This window comes from Schistocerca serialis, chromosome 2, assembly GCF_023864345.2.
Source record: "Schistocerca serialis cubense isolate TAMUIC-IGC-003099 chromosome 2, iqSchSeri2.2, whole genome shotgun sequence".
NCBI classification, from domain to species: domain Eukaryota; kingdom Metazoa; phylum Arthropoda; class Insecta; order Orthoptera; family Acrididae; genus Schistocerca; species Schistocerca serialis.
Window position 1 is genome coordinate 34,030,916 of NC_064639.1, and position 21,414 is coordinate 34,052,329.

General features: G+C 38.7%; 1 protein-coding gene across 1 annotated transcript in view; it reads left to right on the plus strand.

Moving 5' to 3' along the window:
• The first annotated feature begins 1,199 nt into the window (after positions 1–1,199).
• Positions 1,200–21,414, plus strand: part of LOC126458643 (cilia- and flagella-associated protein 57) — a 196,663-nt gene continuing 176,448 nt past the window's right edge. Inside the window, exons 1-3 of the mRNA XM_050095810.1 lie at positions 1,200–1,251; positions 1,717–1,792; positions 3,208–3,438. Of these exons, the coding sequence (XP_049951767.1) occupies positions 1,200–1,251; positions 1,717–1,792; positions 3,208–3,438 (359 nt within the window). The remainder of the gene's footprint in view (positions 1,252–1,716; positions 1,793–3,207; positions 3,439–21,414) is intronic.

Genomic DNA, 21,414 nt, shown 5'->3' on the forward strand with positions numbered 1-21,414 from the left:
TTTGGAGTAGGAATTAAAATCCATGGAGAAGAAATTAAAACTTTGAGGTTCGGCGATGACATTGTAATTCTGTCAGAGACAGCAAAGGACCTCGAAGAGCAGTTGAACGGTATGGACAGTGTCTTGAAAGGAGGATATAAGATGAACATCAACAAAAGCAAAACAAAGATAATGGAATGTAGTCGATCGGGCGATGCTGAAAGTATTTGTATGGAGTGTAGCCTTGTATGGAAGTGAAACATGGACGATAAATAGTTTGGACAAGAAGAGAACATAAGCTTTTGAAATGTGATGATACAGAAGAATGCTGAAGATTAGATGGGTAGATCACATAACTAATGAGGAGGTATTGACTAAAACTGGGGAGAAGAGAAATTTGTGGCCCAACTTGACTAGAAGATGGGATCGGTTGGTAGGACATGTTCTGAGGCATCAAGGGATCACCAATTTAGTATTGGACGGCAGCTTGGAGGGTAAAAATGGTAGAGGGAGACCAAGAGATGAATACACTAAACAGATTCAGAAGGATGTAGGTTGCAGTAGGTACTGGGATATGAAGAAGCTTGCACAGGATAGAGTAGCACGGAGAGCTGCATCAAACCAGTCTCTGGACTGAAGACCACAACAACAACATATTCAAGGAGAAGTTTCAGGATCAGAACGTGTCGTATGAAACATACCGCACTATATTCAATTCAGATTTCTATTTGAGTTTTGGATATCCACGATCTGATACTTGTGGCTCATGCGATGAGTATCTAGCCATGAAGAAAAATTTGGCCCATGAATTGCATCTCAGAAAAGAAAAAGTGTTCTATGACAGGAAGAAAAGGCAAAGATGGAATGTCAAAAAATCCATCAAAGGTTGCAATTACGATGGACTATAGCAAAAAGTTGCCTTTTACAAATATAAACACAAATTAAGTTTATTATAAACGACAACTTTCTGTATTTATATTCAATGTTCATGTTTTGGCAACAGGGCAGGGCTATTTTTACATGCATCCAGAGTGCACAGGCCGAAAAGGAGCAGACGAAGTTCCATCGTTCCTTCATCATTTTGTGCACAATTTTCTAAATCCAGAAGTCAGACACTGGAGATCTTCTGCGACTCCTGCGGAGGGCAAAACAAGAATGCCACTGTGTTCAGATTCCTTCACCATCTGGTCCATACAGAAAAACGATTGGACTATCTAAAGATGACATTCCTCATAAGAGTTCATTCGTACCTCGAATGTGATAAAAATGTTGGTATGATAGACCAAACTATGGAATGTCAAATTCCAAAGGACTGGTGTCAGGTTTTTCAGAATTCACGCACACACCCTTCGCCTTTTATCATCATTGATGTTAAGGAGAAACCAGAGATAATCAAATGCTGGGCAGAGCATCTGGATAATACAATATACAAGAAGAAACTCCCTTTCGAGTCCAGGCCAATAAGAGAATAGGAAGTCACATGACACCATGCAGCACTGGTTCAGTATAGAGGAAGCTACAATGGAGCATATGAGCAAGCTTCATTACTTCTTCGTGGAAAGAAAGGGCAAGATTCCAGCCCGAAAGACGGCGAGTTCAGCCTACCCTCTGCTAAATATGAAGGTATAGTACTTATTTTACAGCAATATGTTTTGAAAGTTTTTTATTTATTGAAATAAGTATTTTTTAGTATTAGGCATACAGCTATTTAAATTAATGGATTCTGATTTTTTACAGATGATCTTAAAATAACTGCTGAGAAATACAGAGTTTTACAAAACAAGAAAAGATTTTGCCGTAGAGAAGTGCAAGTGTATTTTCATCATCTTTTGCAGTAATCCACCATCGAAAAAGCACAAGACCTTTTATAGAAGATATTAAATGATTATACGAGATAATTTGTTGTAACATGAATTTGAAATCTTGTAGTTACCTGCAATATGTTATGGACTTGTCATATTTTTCCTCTGTACGACCTGCCTTCGTAATAAAAATGCATCATATTATTGTAAATCCTATTCAGATGTGTATGATTTCAGCAGTACTCTTTCTCTGAAAGATATATTAAGGTCAAAAACAAAAATGAAGAATATAACTTGAAAAACTAAAATTTTATGAGTCTTGAAACTTAAAATTTCGTCTCCTGAAAAAATAAGAATTGCGACTTATCAGGTTTTTCCCCTGGACTCTTCATATAGTAACGTCACGATGACAGGTTACTAACCTTCGTATATGGTGCTGTTCGACATATCGCTTGCATTTAGAAAAACTCGCTAACTTGTATCTTAAGTCCATCAAATACGTTCTTTGCCTGAGAAATTGGGAAGAGTCTGTCGTTTGAGTCGCTATCATAATTTTTCGTTTAACATCAGAAAGTTTTTCAGGTTGCTTTCAAACTGAATTTTGATGTGTGACGGGCAGCAAAATTAATTTCGTTAACTGAAAAAGTTACTTCTTGGCAGCTCCTTTTATTCCACAGAAGAATGTGTATTGTGTAATGCACAAGAGGTGGTAAACAGGAATCAGTAAACCACACTTTTACATTTAAAAAAGTTAAATAAACGCACTTGCAAATGGTCACATGTAACCATATATACTTATGAATGTGTAAAATGACTCGTTCCACATCGTTACTTACTATTAATTGCACAAGTGATCCACGGAACATAAAACTAGTTACCTAACTAAGGTGTCATTTGAATGACGTGGAAGCTTATTCCCAAACGGCTTTCGACTTTTGTTACATCAATTTCAACAATGGATTTGGAATAGCAGCGGCAGAATATGCATAGCCGGGGGAAGGGGTTGAGGCGGATATTTCACCTGAGAGCAGTCATACATTCGACTCAAACTGCAGAGATATAAAATGTTACATATTGCTGTACGTGTACATTATGTCATAATGTCTGAGTGTCAATGTAGTTTGTGCTTATAGTAATTGCCAAGATTTGTCGTTCTCTGGGGGAAGTGTTACAGCTCTAGTCAGTACACAGTACACTTGTGAACTACGCTGCTAGAAGTAGACTCGTGCCTGCCATGAAATTATCTGCCGCATCTGTCACTGTTTTTACATCAGTTAGATAACAATAAACCTACAAATTCATGGAGAATTTTGCCATGACACAGAGTAACTCCCCCTACGAGTAATTTTATTTCTGAGATTCTTAGTACCTAACTAATATTTAATGTCATTATTTTCAGACTTTTTAGCGTTTGTATGTGTTTTAGTTTTTCAGGAAGACATACTACTGCCATGGCTGCTACTCATTTTCATCCACATCTTATTCTGGGCTTAAAGACGGGAGTAAAAGGAAATGCCCAGTATATTAAGGGCAATAATGTATTATATCCTGTTGGAGGAGTTCTCGCACTACATAACTTCAAAGAGAAAGAACAAAGCTATATTCGATTGGAAGAGAACGAGAAAGCTTTGACAATGATTCATGTGAGCATGGACAGGTATGACGTGTGATGTTTACTGTTGTATTTACTTTGTAGCGGTCTGTAAAAAGGGCCGGCCGCTGTGGACGTGTGATTCTAGGCGCTACAGTCTGGAACCGCTTGATCGCTACGGTCGCAGGTTCGAATCCTGCCTCGGGCATGGATGTGTGTGATGTCCTTAGTTTAGTTAGGTTTAAATAGTTCTAAGTTCTAGGGGACTGATGACCTCAGAAGTTAAGTCCCATAGTGCTCAGAGCCATTTGAACCATTTTTTGAGCCTGTACAAAGAACAACTTCTAGTTACTTGGAACAATCCAGTACTCTGCTAGTGGATCAGTGCTGCTATTGTGAAATATTTTCATGAGTTACAGTAATTATTAGTAAGTGTTAGTATCGGCATTCCTTATGTCATAAAATGATAAATGGCTGATATCGGTATTTAGAACTACACATATTGCTAATGAATATCTCGTGCAGTGGGTGGAAAAGCAATGCTCCTTAATTACAGTCTTTTAGTTGGTATTCACTGATATAAATTGTTCTGTAAGCGTGAAAATAACTATAGCACATTGCATGAAAGAGAGAATTCATAAGTTAATTTTATGACTGGGAGATTTATTCGAGTGTATACCTTACAACAAAGTGTAGTTGCTGTTTATTTGCAAATACTAATTGATAACCTAGTTAAGAAATTATGTACATAGCTTTTAAACATATAATGCCGTATGCATGATCTCATTTCTCTGTCTGAGATATCTTATTCTTCTGTTTCTTATTCTTGTTCTTTTGTGTAGCATCAGTGCAGGCTCGGCATGGTTGTTAACGGATTCGGCATGGTTAATTGAAGGGGTAGCCAGATGTCCTTCCTCTCGCCACCCCATTACCCCCCTGGACGGAATATATATATATAGTATTATTCATGTGAAAGTGAGAGCACATTTTATGAATGTTTCTAAATCGTGTAATTGAAGCGTGATTTGAGTAACAGTCTGGTATTCACCTAGTGGGATGTGGGAAACAGCCTAAAACCCGCGTCCACGCTGGTAATCACAGCGACCCCGTCGCTAACACACCGGGCGGATTCAACCAGGGGCCGGCGTACCTCACCATCCCGAAAGCAGCACCTTAACATGCACGTCTAACTGGGCGGGTACTTCTCCGTCTGCATCTATATTCTTTTGACGGATCACAGGTTTCATTTTTAATCCCAATAACACAGAAATGACATTTTTCGTTACAATTGTTTGTGGAGCTTTTAGAATAATTGCGAGTATACTACTCAACATTTATTTTTTACTTTGCTGTAAATGGAATAATTTAATGTAGAACTGCCAAAAAATATTTGAATTCCTGAAGATTCCTCGGTTCGGTTATTAACGTTGAGTTATTTTATATTGCAAGGTTAAAAGAGATTCATTAGAGATGTTCTGCTCAGGCCCAATGGTTACTGAATTTTATTCTAATAGGTTCAAAGTATATACAGATATAGTGATATAGCGTCACGAGTTAGTGGCTGAGATGTATTCTCAGCATAAATAAATTTCAAATTATCTAATAATTCAGAATAAATAAAGAAAAATGAAGTTTAAAAGGCAATGCTAAATTGAAGAGTACTAATATGTAAGACTAAAATCTCCGTGAGGAATTTCTTCAGCTTTCAGTATTTAGCCTCCACGTGCACTGGTGTTTTCGAGGGTGCTTATCATTAGTCACCTGACGATGACTTCATAAGCCAAAACAGTTTTTTCATAAATAAATATAAATAAAATCACATTTTTAGGTCGTCACCTTTAAATTGAATTTGTGAGGCCACAAAAATATAAAATACAACTTGTCAATCAAGTAACCCCCCCCCCCCGTGCACCCCCCGCGCCCCCCCCCCCCCCCGCCCCCGGCCGTCTTCTATCCGGAAATGAAATATTAAGCTAATATAAAGCTCTTCTGTCTGTCAGGGTAAGGATGTGGAAGATTATACATGATGTGTTCATAAGTCTCCAAACACTGCGCTGTAGGCGCTTTGCATGCCACTACTTTGTAAATAAGGGCAGAGTGCGTCACCATCATACACACATGCGGAGGTTGAAATGTATGACAGTGTACCATCCACTTCGGCTTTACATTTCACCGGAATAACCTATCGTCCGGTCCATTGTTAACTGTGATACTGTGAAGTGGAAACCTCGTGATTTCCCACAATCAGGCAACTGTTTCGGTACGGACAGACCGTTTTCTGCATCAAAATCCTATCCAGATGGTGTCCAGAGCGTCAGATGTGTGCCAAATCAATTGCGCCTAAAACCCTGTAAAAATTATTCATTACGTCAGGAACAATGAAAAAAACGTAATTCGCCTTACGTGCGTCAGAATGTAGTAACTTCTTCAGAAGGCAAAACGCTCTTATATACTCTGTATTATAGTAAAAAATTAAAGGCAACCAGGAAAAGGGAACAACCGTAAGAGACAAAGTGCAGTCACTGTTAATGACTTAGATGGTCCTCTCCCCAGTCTCTAGCATTTCGAATCTACTGCAAATTGTACATGTAATTTCAAGACATTAGCTACCGTTCCTAAATGTAGAAAATACTCACAGTAGACCAATGGAAATACAAAGATGTTTGCAAAACAATTGCCTACGGAACTCACGGTTGTCAAAGGAGTTGTAGTTCCCGACAAACTATGTATTTGTTACTTGTGTATGCCAGACATGCTCTGACCCAAAGGCGAACCCGTATATTGCGGATTTCCGAAAAATCATAAAGCGACGTAATATATACTTCTGATACTCCAATAATTAGCTATTTAATTAGAACATGGTGTTGTGAGGAAATGGTTGTACGCTGTATTGCAGAATCGATAGCATTATTGCTATGAGAGATTGTACAGTAGCAGAGGTGTTTAGTTCAGTTCACCTGTTGCAGTTGACACTGGCGGTCGTATATGAATGCAGATGAGCACCGAACACGTGCTTATCCTCTCAAGGTGGAATTATATTTTGTTCACAATGTCCTGAACGAGTGCTTCCTAATTCTGGATGGAATGAAGCTAGTACATGCCAGTTGGCTTGCGATTTCGAGTGTTTTGAGTCCGGCTGCTACCAACATTAGTGATCTAAAAATACAACAACTGTGTGCACAGTCACCATTACGAAGTGACTGGTGAGCCGTCTTGTGCCAAAGATGTAGGACAATGAGTAATGTTAGAACCATATTGGGGAAGCGCAGCTTCTTTCTCCGCATACTCAACGCCTACCAGTGTGTGCGCTTTCCTCAACTTCTGCACCCACTTGAGAAACCGTTCTGGACGTTTCGAACAAACTGCATGTTGTATTTATAGTGACAATGGAAGCAGAGGCATATTAGGTCTGGCGCTTCGTCGACCAGAAATGGGGATACGGATAAGGTATGGGTAATAAGTTAGTCTTACTAGTATGGATTTTAACAATCACATGCACTGCAAATCGGCTACACGAAAACCAGCAGTTTTATTTGTCAGTTCAAGCCAATGTCTGACATACTATTACTTTGGCGTTGAAAATTAATACAGTGTAATTCTGTCCTTTGGGTATTCAGAAAACCTACAAAATTGTAAACATTATGAAATACACTACCTTGGTCCCACATATGAAATATTTATATATAATTTATTAGAGTATTAATATTGGCATAGGGTTCATATATTTTGTAGAATCTCTATTTCTTATTGCATGTACAGCGCCCAAATGATTAGTCATTCACTTTTAAAGATGTCAAAAACACGAGGGCTGTTCAGTAAAAAAGATACTTTTTGTACAGTATATCTCTACTCGTACTCATAATTTTGATAGTTTTTCTACAAAATTGTCTCCTCTGCATGCAGTGCACTTGTCCTAGAGTTCCTTTCAGTCTGCAGAGACATGCTGGAAACCATTTTTTGAAAGGTCCTTGAGAATCGGCTCCGCAGCCTCCACTAATGCTCCTGATAATGAGAAATGCTTCCCACGAAGGTGTTTCTTCATGTTATTTAGTAGGAAACTAAATAAGCTAAATTCGGACTATCGGGAGGTTGAGAAATGCAATTAACACTAATGCAGGCCTGTGGTACTGCCCAGTTACTGGTGAGTGTACAGATACAAAAGACTGATAAAACGAGGCATAAATATAAAAATAAGATGACCATAACTTCCCCAGCTGAAGCAACCATTTTGCTTTTTTGAGAGTTGGTGATTAAGGAGATTACCACACTGAGATTTGGTGTTTGCTCTCACCAAGTTTCATCAGCAGTGAGTACCTTTGAAATAACCTCTGGGTCTTCCTCTAACATCAACTTCAACTGCATACAGACCTGCATGCGAATGCTATTTCTCTTTCGGGAATCAGAAGTCTTGAAACCCATATGCACAAACACGTCTCATGCGTAAATTTTATCTCATTAACTTGTGGATGGTATCCAATGAAATTTTCAGTATTTGTGAAAGTGTTGATGAGATTATTCGTCAATCTTCTCTCGCAGTGGCAGCTGTGGTGTTGATGTTTTCTTCAGTAAGATCAGTCACTGAAGCTCATATTCCATCCTCCTTTGAACCAGAATGTCTCTCCCCTTTTTAAACAATTAAACCCATCTTCGAAGTGTGCTGTGGGGAAGAACATACTCTCCATACACTCCAGTAACATTGCATGGGCCCCAGCCGAGGATTCGCTGAGGCGAAAGGTGAATTTCAAAGCCACTAATTGTTCAATGCGTGAGATATTGTTGTAGTATGACGAAACGCGCAGCTCTTCTTTGGATCTTCTCTATCTCCTCCGTCAACCCGATCTGGTATGGATCTCACACTGATGAGCAATACTCAAGTATAGGTCGATCGAGTGTTTTGTAAGCCACCTCCTTTGTTGATGGACTACATTTTCTAAGGACTCTCCCAATGAATCTCAACCTGGTACCCGCCTTACCAACAATTAATTTTATATGATCATTCCACTTCAAATCGTTCCGTACGCATACTCCCAGGTATTTTACAGAAGGAACTGCTACCAGTGTTTGTTCCGCTATCATATAATCATACAATAAAGGATCCTTCTTTCTATGCATTCGCAATGCATTACATTTATCTATGTTAAGGGTCAGTTGCCACTCCCTGCACCAAGTGCCTATCCGCTGCAGATCTTCCTGCATTTCGCTACAATTTTCTAATGCTGCAACTTCTCTGTATACTACAGCATCATCCGCGAAAAGCCGCATGGAACTTCCGACACAATCTACTAGATCATTTATATATATATATTGTGAAAAGCAATGGTCCCACAACACTCCCCTGTGACACGCCAGAAGTTACCTTAACGTATGTAGACGTCTCTCCATTGATAACAACGTGCTGTGTTCTGTTTGATAAAAACTCTTCAATCCAGCCATACAGCTGGTCTCATATTCCGTAGGCTCTTATTTTGTTTATCAGGCGACAGTGCGGAACTGTATCGAACGCCTTCCGGAAGTCAAGGAAAATAGCATCTACCTGGGAGCCTGTATCTAATATTTTCTGGATCTCATGAACAAATAAAGCGAGTTGGGTCTCACACGATCGCTGTTTCCGGAATCCATGTTGATTCCTACATAGTAGATTCTGGGTTTCCAAAAACGGCATGATACTCGAGCAAAAAACATGTTCTAAAATTGTACAACAGATCGACGGAAGAGATATAGGTCTATAGTTTTGCGCATCTGCTCGACGACCCTTCTTGAAGACTGGGACTACCTGTGCTCTTTTTTTTTTTTCAATCATTTGGAACCTTCCGTTCCTCTAGAGACTTGCGGTACACGGCTGTTAGAAGGGGGGCAAGTTCTTTCGCGTACTCTGTGTAGAATCGAATTGATATCCCGTCAGGTCCAGTGGACTTTCCTCTGTTGAGTGATTCCAGTTGCTTTTCTATTCCTTGGACACTTATTTCGATGTCAGCCATTTTTTCGTTTGTGCGAGGATTTAGAGAAGGAACTGCAGTGCGGTCTTCCTCTGTGAAACAGCTTTGGAAAAAGGTGTTTAGTATTTCAGCTTTAGGCGTGTCATCCTCTGTTTCAATGCCATCATCATCCCGGAGTGTCTGGATATGCTGTTTCGAGCCACTTAATGATTTAACGTAAGACCAGAACTTCCTAGGATTTTCTATCAAGTCGGTACATAGAATTTTACTTTCGAATTCACTGAACGCTTCACGCATAGCCCTCTTTACGCTAACTTTGACATCATTTAGCTTCTGTTTGTCTGAGAGGTTTTGGCTGCGTTTATACTTGGAGTGAAGCTCTCTTTGCTTTCGCAGTAGTTTCCTAACTTTGTTGTTGAACCACGGTGGGTTTTTCCCGTCCCTCACAGTTTTACTCGGCACGTACCTGTCTAAAACGCATTTTACAATTGCCTTGAACTTTTACCATAAACACTCAACATTGTCAGTGTCGGAGCAGAAATTTTCGTTTTGTTCTGTTAGGAAGTCTGAAATCTGCCTTCTATTACTCTTGCTAAACAGGTAAACCTTCCTCCCTTTTTTATATTCCTATTAACTTCCATATTCAGGGATGCTCCAACGGCCTTATGATCACTGATTCCCTGTTCTGCGCTTACAGAATCGAAAAGTTCGCGTCTGTTTGTTATCAGTAGGTCCAAGATGTTATCTCCACGAGTCGGTTCTCGGTTTAATTGCTCGAGGTAATTTTCGGATAGTGCACTCAGTATAATGTCACTCGATGCTCTGTCCCTGCCACCCGTCCTAAACATCTGAGTGTCCCAGTCTATATCTGGTAAATTGAAATCTCCACCTAAGACTATAACATACTGAGAAAATTTATGTGAAATGTATTCCAAATTTTCTCTCAGTTGTTCTGCCACTAATGCTGCTGAGTCGGCATGTCGGTAAAAGGAGCCAACTATTAACCTAGCTCGGTTGTTGAGTGTAACCTCCACCCATAATAATTCACAGGAACTATCCACTTCTACTTCACTACAGGATAAACTACTACTAACAGCGACAAACACGCCACCACCGGTTGCACGCAATCTATCCTTTCTAAACACCGTCTGTGCCTTTGTAAAAATTTCGGCAGAATTTATCTCTGGCTTCAGCCAGATTTCTGTACCTATAACGATTTCAGCTTCTGTGCTTTCTATCAGCACTTGAAGTTCCGGTACTTTACCAACGCAGCTTCGACAGTTGACAATTACAATTCCGATTGCTGCTTGGTCCCCGCATGTCCTGACTTTGCCCTGCACCCGTTGAGGCTGTTGCCCTTTCTGTACTTGCCCGAGGCCATCTAACCTAAAAAACCGCCCAGTCCACGCCACACAACCCCTGCTACCCGTGTAGCCGCCTGCTGCGTGTAGTGGACTCCTGACCTATCCAGCGGAACCCGAAACCCCACCACCCTATTGCGCAAGTCGAGGAATCTGCAGTCTAGAAGACTCCCGCTTATATAAAGATCTATTGTCCATACGGACACGTAAAATAAAATTAGTAATATAGCATTGAGTGCGAATTAATAATAGAACTAGTTATGAATGGTGCGTTGCACTTTCGGCGCCCTACTGAAACTGGTGCATAGGTGCGGTGTACCTCTTGCACCCCTGGGCAGGGGCACATGTAAATAATGGACTGCCGTGTAAATTGGATTGTGGTGATATGGATTCAGTGGTTGGAGATGAGACAACGTGGAAATGTAACGTGGACAACTGGTACATTTATGTGGAACCCAAAGTGCGTCATGGTGAACGCTTCCCTCGGTTCATCATTTCAAGAGATGTCCCGTAATATGAACACTAAAGGAGCAGAAGGCTCTAATAAATTGCCGCCTTCCCTCACCTCACCCGTCTCCCACGTCCTCCCCTCCCCCCCCCCCCCCCTCCTCGCCCCACACACATACACATTCCACAGGGTGTATACAACTTTCAGTCTTACAACCTTTCATTTATTAATTGAGTGTAGGGCAACTAAGCGGTTCATTTAGTAAGTTTAGAATTTTCAAGTTTGTCGGAATGCAGCTGAAGCGTATTTCATTAAACAAGCAATGTCAAAAAATATATATATGGCAGATTCTGTCAGAATCCTGTATGAGCAAAACAGTAGTATGCAAAACCTTTTACTGATAGAAGCTACTGAACCTATTTCACCAGAAACGAAGTTGCACAGAGACTGAAACGACTAGGAAGTAGACACCATTTACCAGACTATATGGTGGATATCTTCACCATCATTTGTCAAACAGAGCAGTTTCACATTGATTACCACACAATAAATGAAGAGAAAGTCTCGACTACCAAAACCGAGCCAGATGGCACAATGGTGAGGTACAGCTCTCACATGCAGGAGACTATGGTTCTAATCCAGATATATGTTTTCCATGACTAATATATCTAAGGGACACTGTGCCACTTTGCATTTAAATGACCTGGAGAATCAGTGCATGTTGCCTACATGCCAGGAGCAATGACATCAACAATGGCCTTCAACACATGATATCATCCAGATTGCGTGTAGGCAACTTTCACCAACACATGCACTTTTCAAGATCATTTAAGGGCAGAGTGGCCCATAGTACCCACAGGTATACTACTTCACGGTTTCCTTAAATCTTCTAACGTAAATCCCAGGATTGTTGCTTTGAAAAAGAGACTGCCGTGTTCTTTCCAAGATCATGCTCCGATTCTAATGATCTCGTCGTCGATGGTATGTTAAACCCTAATCTTCCTTCCCTTTGACCAACTACACCTTTGGAAGGTACTACAGGTACTACATTCCTACACAAAATATCCGTATCTCAGGGTGTCAACAGCGTTCTTCAAACCATCAAGATGTGCAAAGTGCGCCAGAACGCTACCGCCAAACTTGAAAGGCAAAAGTGCGGGCTGAAACAAGAAAAAAATCCAGTAAAAATGGACTTCAAAACGCATACCATAACGGCTACGAAATGCCTTACGTGTCGCAAACAAAGGGCGACATACAAAATAGTGTCTTCTTCAGAATAGCCATATACAGGTCTCTGCTACATAGCGATTGCTAATGATAGAGGCTACGATGCGTCGGCTAATGAGGTGGCGAACGTTAAGGTTGCTATAGAAGTGGGCTGCCAGCAGCCGGGCGCGGCGCTTACGTCCTCTTTACCCAGGGGCCACTGCTGTCGCGTTGTCGTCCTGGAGGGAGGCGAGTCAGCGTGCGATTGGCTGACCTCTTCTCAAGCCGTCTCTTCTCTGACGTGTTGGCGCTGACTTTACACCGTAACAAGTACCATTCTAGACACGAGATGCAATCAGGTGTATATCTCTTTAAGGGTACTACGAATGCAATTATCCTGTTGGTGGGCTAGTTTGGCACGGTGCGTGGCAATGAGTGAGTGTGGTGCGTAAAAATCTCTGAAATATCGAACAAGAAATACTCATAGGTAAAACTAAATAATATATGACTTACGAATGTTACCATATATTGACGGTGAAATGTTATTATGACAGAGTCCTCAACGTTTCTCATCCACACTGTTGTGGCTGGAAGTGGATAATCGTGGTTGGCAGATATCTCAGTACAATGCGCAATGTGGAACACTTAGTACTCTATGGCTTTCGAACTTTACAGTATTAGTGAGTATAATCGCTTACACAATCTTCACCCTGTTCCACCCATATTGGCATTAATATTACGTTACAGGTTTTTAATTCCGGGTAGCACCACGGGGCCGATACTAGTTTAGTAATATTGTCTTAACATAATTTAAATGAAGCTGGAAAGGAAGGGAAGTTACTTTATTTCATTAGGCATTTATTTTTCTTTGCGTATACATAAGTATAAAATCTTGTTTTCTCAATACTTGCTTGTAAACCATATTTGCAGTTTCCTTCACCGACTGTAAACGAAGAAATGTGAGCACGCTATGTACAGTACTCCGTCAGAGAAACATGATTCCATTAAGTTAACGCCACAGTATTTGAATGTTTGCTCCTAAGCTTTGTTGATGGTCATGCAGTATGCTAATTTAAATGGGAACTGCAGTTGTCTTAAGTTGAAGGCCAACCCACATGACAATAGGGTATTTGTGGTATAAAAACCATCTGACTATTTTGTTTAGTAGTCATTATACTCGCTCCAATGATGTTACTGCGGAGCTGCGTGTTGCAGAGTCTTGTGTCATTACATAGTTTTGGCGAATTTAGATCGCACAGTAAAATGATTCGCGAGTCAACCTTCAATTTGAGACATTGCAACAGGATTCCAGGTATATTCAAAGAACTAAAAAATTCACTTGGAAAATGTACACTGGCATTATCATCAGTCACTGAATCGATTGACATGGAAGATGTTTCTGGTCCCAGGATGAGCTCTTGGACTGTCTTTTTGATTTCGTTGACAATTTCGCTTTTCAGCGCCCATAACCAGTCTGAATTGGTGTAATTGTTGGCGATACCCGTTATATATGGATTATAACATTATTACAAACATCATGTGTGATTCTGAAATGGCAGGAATTTGCGTCTGCTGGTTATGTGCCTTCTCCTATAATAGGTTTCGGCCAAATCCTTGCGCTCTTAAGTCTCCTGATGTTTGGTTTCTCATATAAGTTGTTAATCTGAGTACCTTTATTTGCTACCATATGAAAGACTTCTTTACGCAGGCATTTGTTTCCTCCGCTGGTGTCGATTTCGGAATATCTAGGAGCCTTTGGCGATAATCGCTTGGCAAAATTAATCAAACACCTCCCATTAAACTGATATTATCCAGTACGTCCTCCAGTGTTCCAATTAATAAAAAAAATGAAATAATAAATTCGCACCTGCACAGTAAAGTTCGTAAGACACAGACTATACAGCTTTTCCTAAGCGTATTTATTGTTCCATATTTCGCGGATTTTTGCTCGTCACACTCACTCACCACTACGCAGTGTGGCAGAGGGTTGTCATGGAGAAAAGTCTATTAGGACGTGAACAAACAAGCCTGAAATGAAATGTAAGGAATCAGTGGGCATGAAATCCAAAAAATACAATGAAATTAAATTATATAAGTGATTGATGCAATTAATAGAAGAAAAATCAGTCACGCAGTTGTATTGAAGAAGTCTTGCACAAATAGATGACTACAGGAACTTCTGGTCTGAGGCTCAATATGCACCAATTTTCACGTGTTATGATGAATTCATTGTCTTCAGTATTTCCAGTAGGTTCTGCATCAATACCACGTTTTATGGGAAGGCTACTGCTTTCTAATAAAGTATGTTTGTCAAACCAGGTTAACATATGTCAACGCAGTTTCCATCACAAGTCACAAGAAAACTCACAGTGGTTTCTATAGATGATATTTTAGCATTTATTTATTATTGTGATTATTTATTATTATGATTATTTATTATTATGATTATTTATTATTATGATTATTTTTGCTTGATTATTCACTGGTTATTATTATTTTTGCATAGATCATATTCTCTTGGAATGAAATATAAAAACAGAAATTAATTTCTAATATTCTTATTTTTGTTCTCATGGAGTGGATACCATCATTTCTTTGCTTATTACAAAAATGAATTTGTATATAGTCATATGAAATAATTTAGTGAACATAATATCAGTTATAGTAATATTAACAACTATTACGCTGTATCATTACAAATGTGTTAGATTTTCAGCCTTCATTATGTCACAGAAAGAAAATATAGCTTCAGTATGTACAGAATGTCAGAAACCAAAAATTTTTCATTCCAATATGGTAACAGCTATAATTTCAACATTAGAATTTATTTCAACTTCAACTTCAGTCTTTGTATTCAGGAATTTGCTAAAGCAATCTGACAACTTAAAATTTTGTAGTTAATATTGTAGTGTTTTAAGTCTGAGTAAAAACTTACAGTATTAGAAATGCAGTCTGGATTCATAATTGAGTGAAAAAGCTGTTCATTGGTAATAGATTTCTAATGAACAGATATACGGTCTATCAGCCTATAAGAAACTAAACTCCACCCGAACAGGCCCAAGGATGTTGGTAATTTTTAATGGAGCATGTGTGGGAATAGTCAGTGAGTTCATAAGAATATTTTTCGACCCAAACTAGGTCAGCCCAGATCTCTAATTTGAGGTGATCAGATCCATAATAGCCGCCCAGGATTAGCCGAGCGGTCTCGGGCGCTGCAGTCATGGACTGTGCGGCTGGTCCCGGCAGAGGTTCGAGTCCTCCCTTGGGCATGGGTGTGTGTGTTTGTCCCTACAATAATTTAGGTTAAGTAGTGTGTAAGCTTAGGGACTGATAACCTTAGCAGTTTAGTTCCATAAGATTTCACACAAATTTGAACATTTGAAAATCCATAATATAAATGTCAAAGCCTCAAAAATTTGTGATAATATTTTTATAGCGATGTCTGTTACATTAGATTTGATTGGTAAATGAATTACATTTCCCAAATAAGTAGGATTTTGACTTTTAACAGCATCATTAGTACTTCTTTTTACATTCTCTATAACAGACAACGATGCTGATGTACGATGAAACATCTGCCCAACACTAGCAAGTGCTGTTGCTCATGGAGTAGATTTTCAGTAGATTTATTATGTTTTTTGTTACATTTAGGATGTGTAGCCACACTTAGCACCAACATCTTCAGTAGTCATTAATTATGAATGGTGATATGACTGGGCAAATGTATAGGTATTTATCCACACAAAATTCATATGGGCTGCTAGAAGAAACATTAAATTTCTATCATTTGGTGTGGCATTAGTATGATGATGAATTTCCTATTAAAAACTCTTTGGTGGGAGAAAAAGAAACTAGCCAAGTATCAAAAAATCTGTAGATGGAGAGAAATAATTGTATGCAGAAGTTTTCAAATGGTTCAAATGGCTCTGAGCACTATGGGACTTAACGTCTTAGGTCATCAGTCCCCTAGAACTTAGAACTACTTAAACCTAACTAACCTCAGGACACCACACACATCCATGCCCGAGGCAGGATTCGAACCTGCGACCATAGCAGTCCCGCGGTTCCGGACTGTAGCGCCCAGAACCGCAGGGCCATCACGGCCGGCAGAAGTTTTCACCTCGATTATTTGATCTTATCTCATTATGATTCTTTCTCAGGAAATCAGAAAAATGTGTAACCTAGATGGAACTAAAAGTACTTCCTCTGCTCCTAATGTGACTGCATCTACAGTAATCCTTGCCGTTGGGAACTTTCTAGTAAGAGTGGGAAACTGCCTGAAAAAACTCTGTGTGGCAGGTGAAATTAAGCCCAATCTTTTTACTAAAAGACACAAGGGAGGCTTTCATAAATACTAATCAGATGAGAGCTGCACCTGAATAAAACTGGTATATGATGGACCTAAAAATATGTATAATTACAGCATGTGGGTATGCATAAAAAATATAATGATCGGTTCCTTATCAGAGAAACTGGTAATGACGAAACAGTTTGTATCCAGGTCTTTGGCATAGTGATGTTTGCTCCTCTCTTTCGGTCTTTGTCAGTTTCCAACTCTATAGGGGCCTCACATATGGTTGGAAACGGTACCTGAAAAATATCAAGAATATAATCCATCTTACTACAGTAGCTAGTTAGTACATTCAGTAGACAGTAATTCCCTATCCTAGTTACAGTTATTCAAAGTATTTTATCAATAATATAATCCATCTTACTACAGTAGCTAGTTAGTACATTCAGTAGACAGTAATTCCCTATCCTAGTTACAGTTATTCAAAGTAAGATTCGTTCACATTCATGACGACCAAGTCCTTTATAATCTCCATAATTATATTTAAAATCTTAACTATACAAAATTTCCTTGCTAGCAGTTGTCTTTAAGAGCTCGTCAGTATCACAGTTTCCGTAATTAGAAAAAAGTTCGTGTTGGAAAATTTAATGATTGTTGCTCATCAGAAGAGTGTATGTCATGAAACAGCCATAACAGTCTTTATCAGTTCTTCACATGTAAATATTAATGCACCTGCCACATGATATTTAACATAAAGCCAGTACGAAAGACGTTTAGCAGGAATTCAGATTAATTTATTCGACATTTATGTTGCTCCAAAATTGAAGTCCTGTACCGCTCACAACGAAAATATAACCGAGTTCTACAGCAGGCAGAGGGAAGAAAGACATGGAGACTGCATTTATAAACTGAAAAGCTTGTGCCCCCAGCAACCTCATGCAATCATACAGATTCTGTTTATTAAAAGAGATTATTGCCTTGTCGTTTCGTATTTCGCAGTTGGAAAGGAACATTTTCCTGAGTGAAGCCCAGCAATAAGTATCATCCGATCTTATAAAACAAAACAAACAGAAATTTTTAAAGGAATCATGTGCACACCTAAATGCTTTTATGGGACCATTCAAAAGCGGATTATAGCTGAAAATTTCGTGATACAAAACTCAAGTGTCATACCACATCACTGATTGCTAGATTATATAATAATTACAATTTCAAGACTAAGTCAGAACCTAGAAGTAGATAATTTACATAGTTTTTATGTTTTGCATAGTGTTAGATTTTACCAAAATTATTCATTCAATATTGAAAATATAGAAAAATCAACTCTGCTGCAAGTGTATTATATGTATGTACAATTTCAGGTTTCGGCCAAATCTGGAGTTTACATTTTTGTTTCCTACAGCTCCTAGAAACATAACATAACATGCAATAACTCCAAAAATATTTACGTCGCATTTCCCGCAAAACCTCCAAAATCAAGACGTTTGAATAACATTAATAGCACTGAAAAGGTGATAACGAGTTTAAATTCGCGAGTAGAGTACTGAACGACGCACATATAGTATTCAATAAGAAGGAGATAAACACGTCAAACGTTTTAAATACAATGCAAGGTAAAACATATCATAAATCACACTAAAACAACTTGTAGTGGCAATTAAGAATACAAAAAACTACAAAATTGAACAGCAATTAAAAATCAGTTCCATAGGTTACAAAATAAGCACACTTCTAGAGAAGGAACTAGTGAGATATGAAGATAACTGTAGTCTCAAACAAAATGTTTCAAAGTCAAAAAGCAATATAAACAAAAAAATTAGAGAGAATCAGCTAATAACCACAAAAGCAGATAAAGGCCACACGATTGTAAATGTGAAAGATACTGAATACGTGCAAAGCACTCTTTAAATTTTTTACAGAAAACAACATAGTACACAACTAACACAAACTCCAATAAAACAGCTGCCTATGAAAATTAAAGGACAGTTAAAGAAAATATATTTCTTCCAGACAGAATATGAAAAGAAATACGTCACCATCCCAAACTACAGTACATAAGGAAAGATGTTCAATCAGACCAGTAGTTAACAGTATGAACAGTCTTGCACAAAAACTCATTTTTTTATAAAATTTACTTCGCAATTGAAGAAACTGATACTTTAAAGAACAATACCACATTAATCACTGAAATAAGAGTAATAAATATTCCATATGGTGCCCACTTTATATCACTAGACTTCATCAAGCGGTATTCTAATATACCTGTTAAAGTAGCCATTGCTGTCACAAACAACAATTTATTAAAGCACAAAAAATTTATTCAATTTATAGAGTTACTAGAACAGATCCTCAACTAGAATTATTTTACATACACTGCCAATATTTATCAACAATCATATGGACTAGACATAGGCTCATCCATACATGACACAGTAGCAGACATTATCATAAACCATCTAGAAGAAAAAATATTCAACACCCAGGAACACTGCTTAAAGACATAGAGCATTACAAAATATAAATAGCAGATACGTTAATTATAGCCAAAGGTGACACCAGTGACATCACTAACATCAAAAACTTGATCAGTTAGGGGCACAAGAAAATAATTTCACAGCTGATTATCAGAAACATAATAGCAGTCATCCGTGTACAGAAAATCACAACAGGCACAATATCAAGATATACAGCAAAAGACAATATCCAGCATCACAATTGCTGCCACATCATTTCATCCATATATACACAAGAAGACTGCATACAAAACGATGGTACAAACATGAAACAAAATTCCATTGAACAAAGAACGTAGAGAGAGGCAAATTGCAGTGGCTACAAACTTCCCCAACTCAGTGATAGGCAAAATACATAAGGAAACAGCAAAAGGGGAAAAAAGTTCCTGGCTCTTCTGATGGAACTGATAGTACCTTACTTAGTCAGCATTTCTCAAAAAAATAAAAAAAATAAAGAAAGCAAATCTTCTTAAATCACATAAAGTGAATGTAGCTTTCTCCATAAACTACAGCAGAAATTAGTGCACATCTTAAAAAATAAGAAATATAAATTCTCAGACTCCAGAATATACAAAAATACATGTAGAACTAGCTCAACTTAGTACATAGCCCAGACTGGTAGAAAATTTCATACTACGTCCCTTGATCACAACTGGTATGCACATAAGCAGTTCATAAATTCAACAATGGCAATAGACATAAAAAACGTTGGACATAATTCAGAAACATAAAAGAAGATCCTGAGATACTCTATCACTTTCATAAAGAACATACAGCGGATTTAATGGAAGGAATTTTTATACGTCATAAAAAGCAAGGAGAAAAAATTCTCAATAATAAAGTGGATAGTGAATCAATAAATTTTCTCAAATATTTCTCCTGCATATAATAACTGTAGTAAATTCCATAAATGTGTTCAGTTCTTCTTACACTCTACTCAGTATCTTCACAAAAAAGTATAAAATAGAATATAAAGCATAACTGATAATTTAACAGTCAGTGATTGCCAATAATGGTAATATAAAAGTTGTAAGTGACAACTTTACGAAAATAATGTAATCCAGAGATAATGTCTGACTGTATCCAAACCCTTCGTGAAGCTGTACTAACATGATATCCTTGTAGCTTATTTTGATTTCTCAAGCAAACAGTCCGAGTGATAGTTTGCATGTGTGTGGGTTTCTGTGTAATGGAGGCAGTACAGTACCTGCAAGTAGGCAGACAGAAATACAATTTCTTACGTAACATGTAAAAAGTCGCAAGATTTATTGTTGTGGGTTAGCAGGAGAGCCAACACCGTTTTATTAGAGGAAGCCGAAAGGCACGCGTTATAGCTCACGCAGGCTGGCGTGAGGTCTGGAACAGGTCAAGGAAATTAGAATTTAGAAAAACGGACGTAGCTGGTGGAATACTTAACTTTAATCCATTAATGATGAGCGTCGCTCTTGACTGTACATGATTAACAAGATCAATAGCAACTGATAATGGCGCCTTGCTAGGTCGTAGCAAATGACGTAGCTGAAGGCTACGCTAACTATCGTCTCGGCAAATGAGAGCGTATGTAGACAGTGAACCATCGCTAGCAAAGTCGATTGTACAACTGGGGCGAGTGCTAGGAAGTCTCTCTAGACCTGCCGTGTGGCGGCGCTCGGTCTGCAATCACTGATAGTGGCGACACGCGCGTCCGACGTATACTAACGGACCGCGGCCGATTTAAAGGTTACCACCTAGCAAGTATGGTGTCTGGCGGTGACACCACATTTATCTTATCCAATTTTCCGATTTCAGTATCATAATCTCGGAAAGACAACCACAGTTCAAGAGAGGCAGAGCAACACACATGCAAACTTGAGTCAAAACACTTACGTGTTAATATTTGCACGTGATAACGAGAAGAAATTCTTCACACGTATCGTCGTAAGCATGGAAAACCCGTGCACTGTTTCATTATTTGAATCATATGTGACAAAGAGTGCACAAATACTAAAATTATCAAAGAAGATTTTAACGATCCATCTGGCAAATACTGCTCTTATAATGGGATAAGGTATGTCACAGATAATAATATGTATCAGATAATGAGACGAAAGAGAAAGATGCAGAAGAGTAATGACAGAACTGCATTTAGAGCGGTCTGACATTGTTTGATTGGCAGCATGGATCATCTGGAGTCTCGATTAGCATCACAAGTAGGGGCTACCATCGATAAATTAGCAGAAGAATTAACGCGGCTGCCGAGGAACAGAACGATCGAAATACTTACCCGACGTAGCTGCTGCTTTCTTTA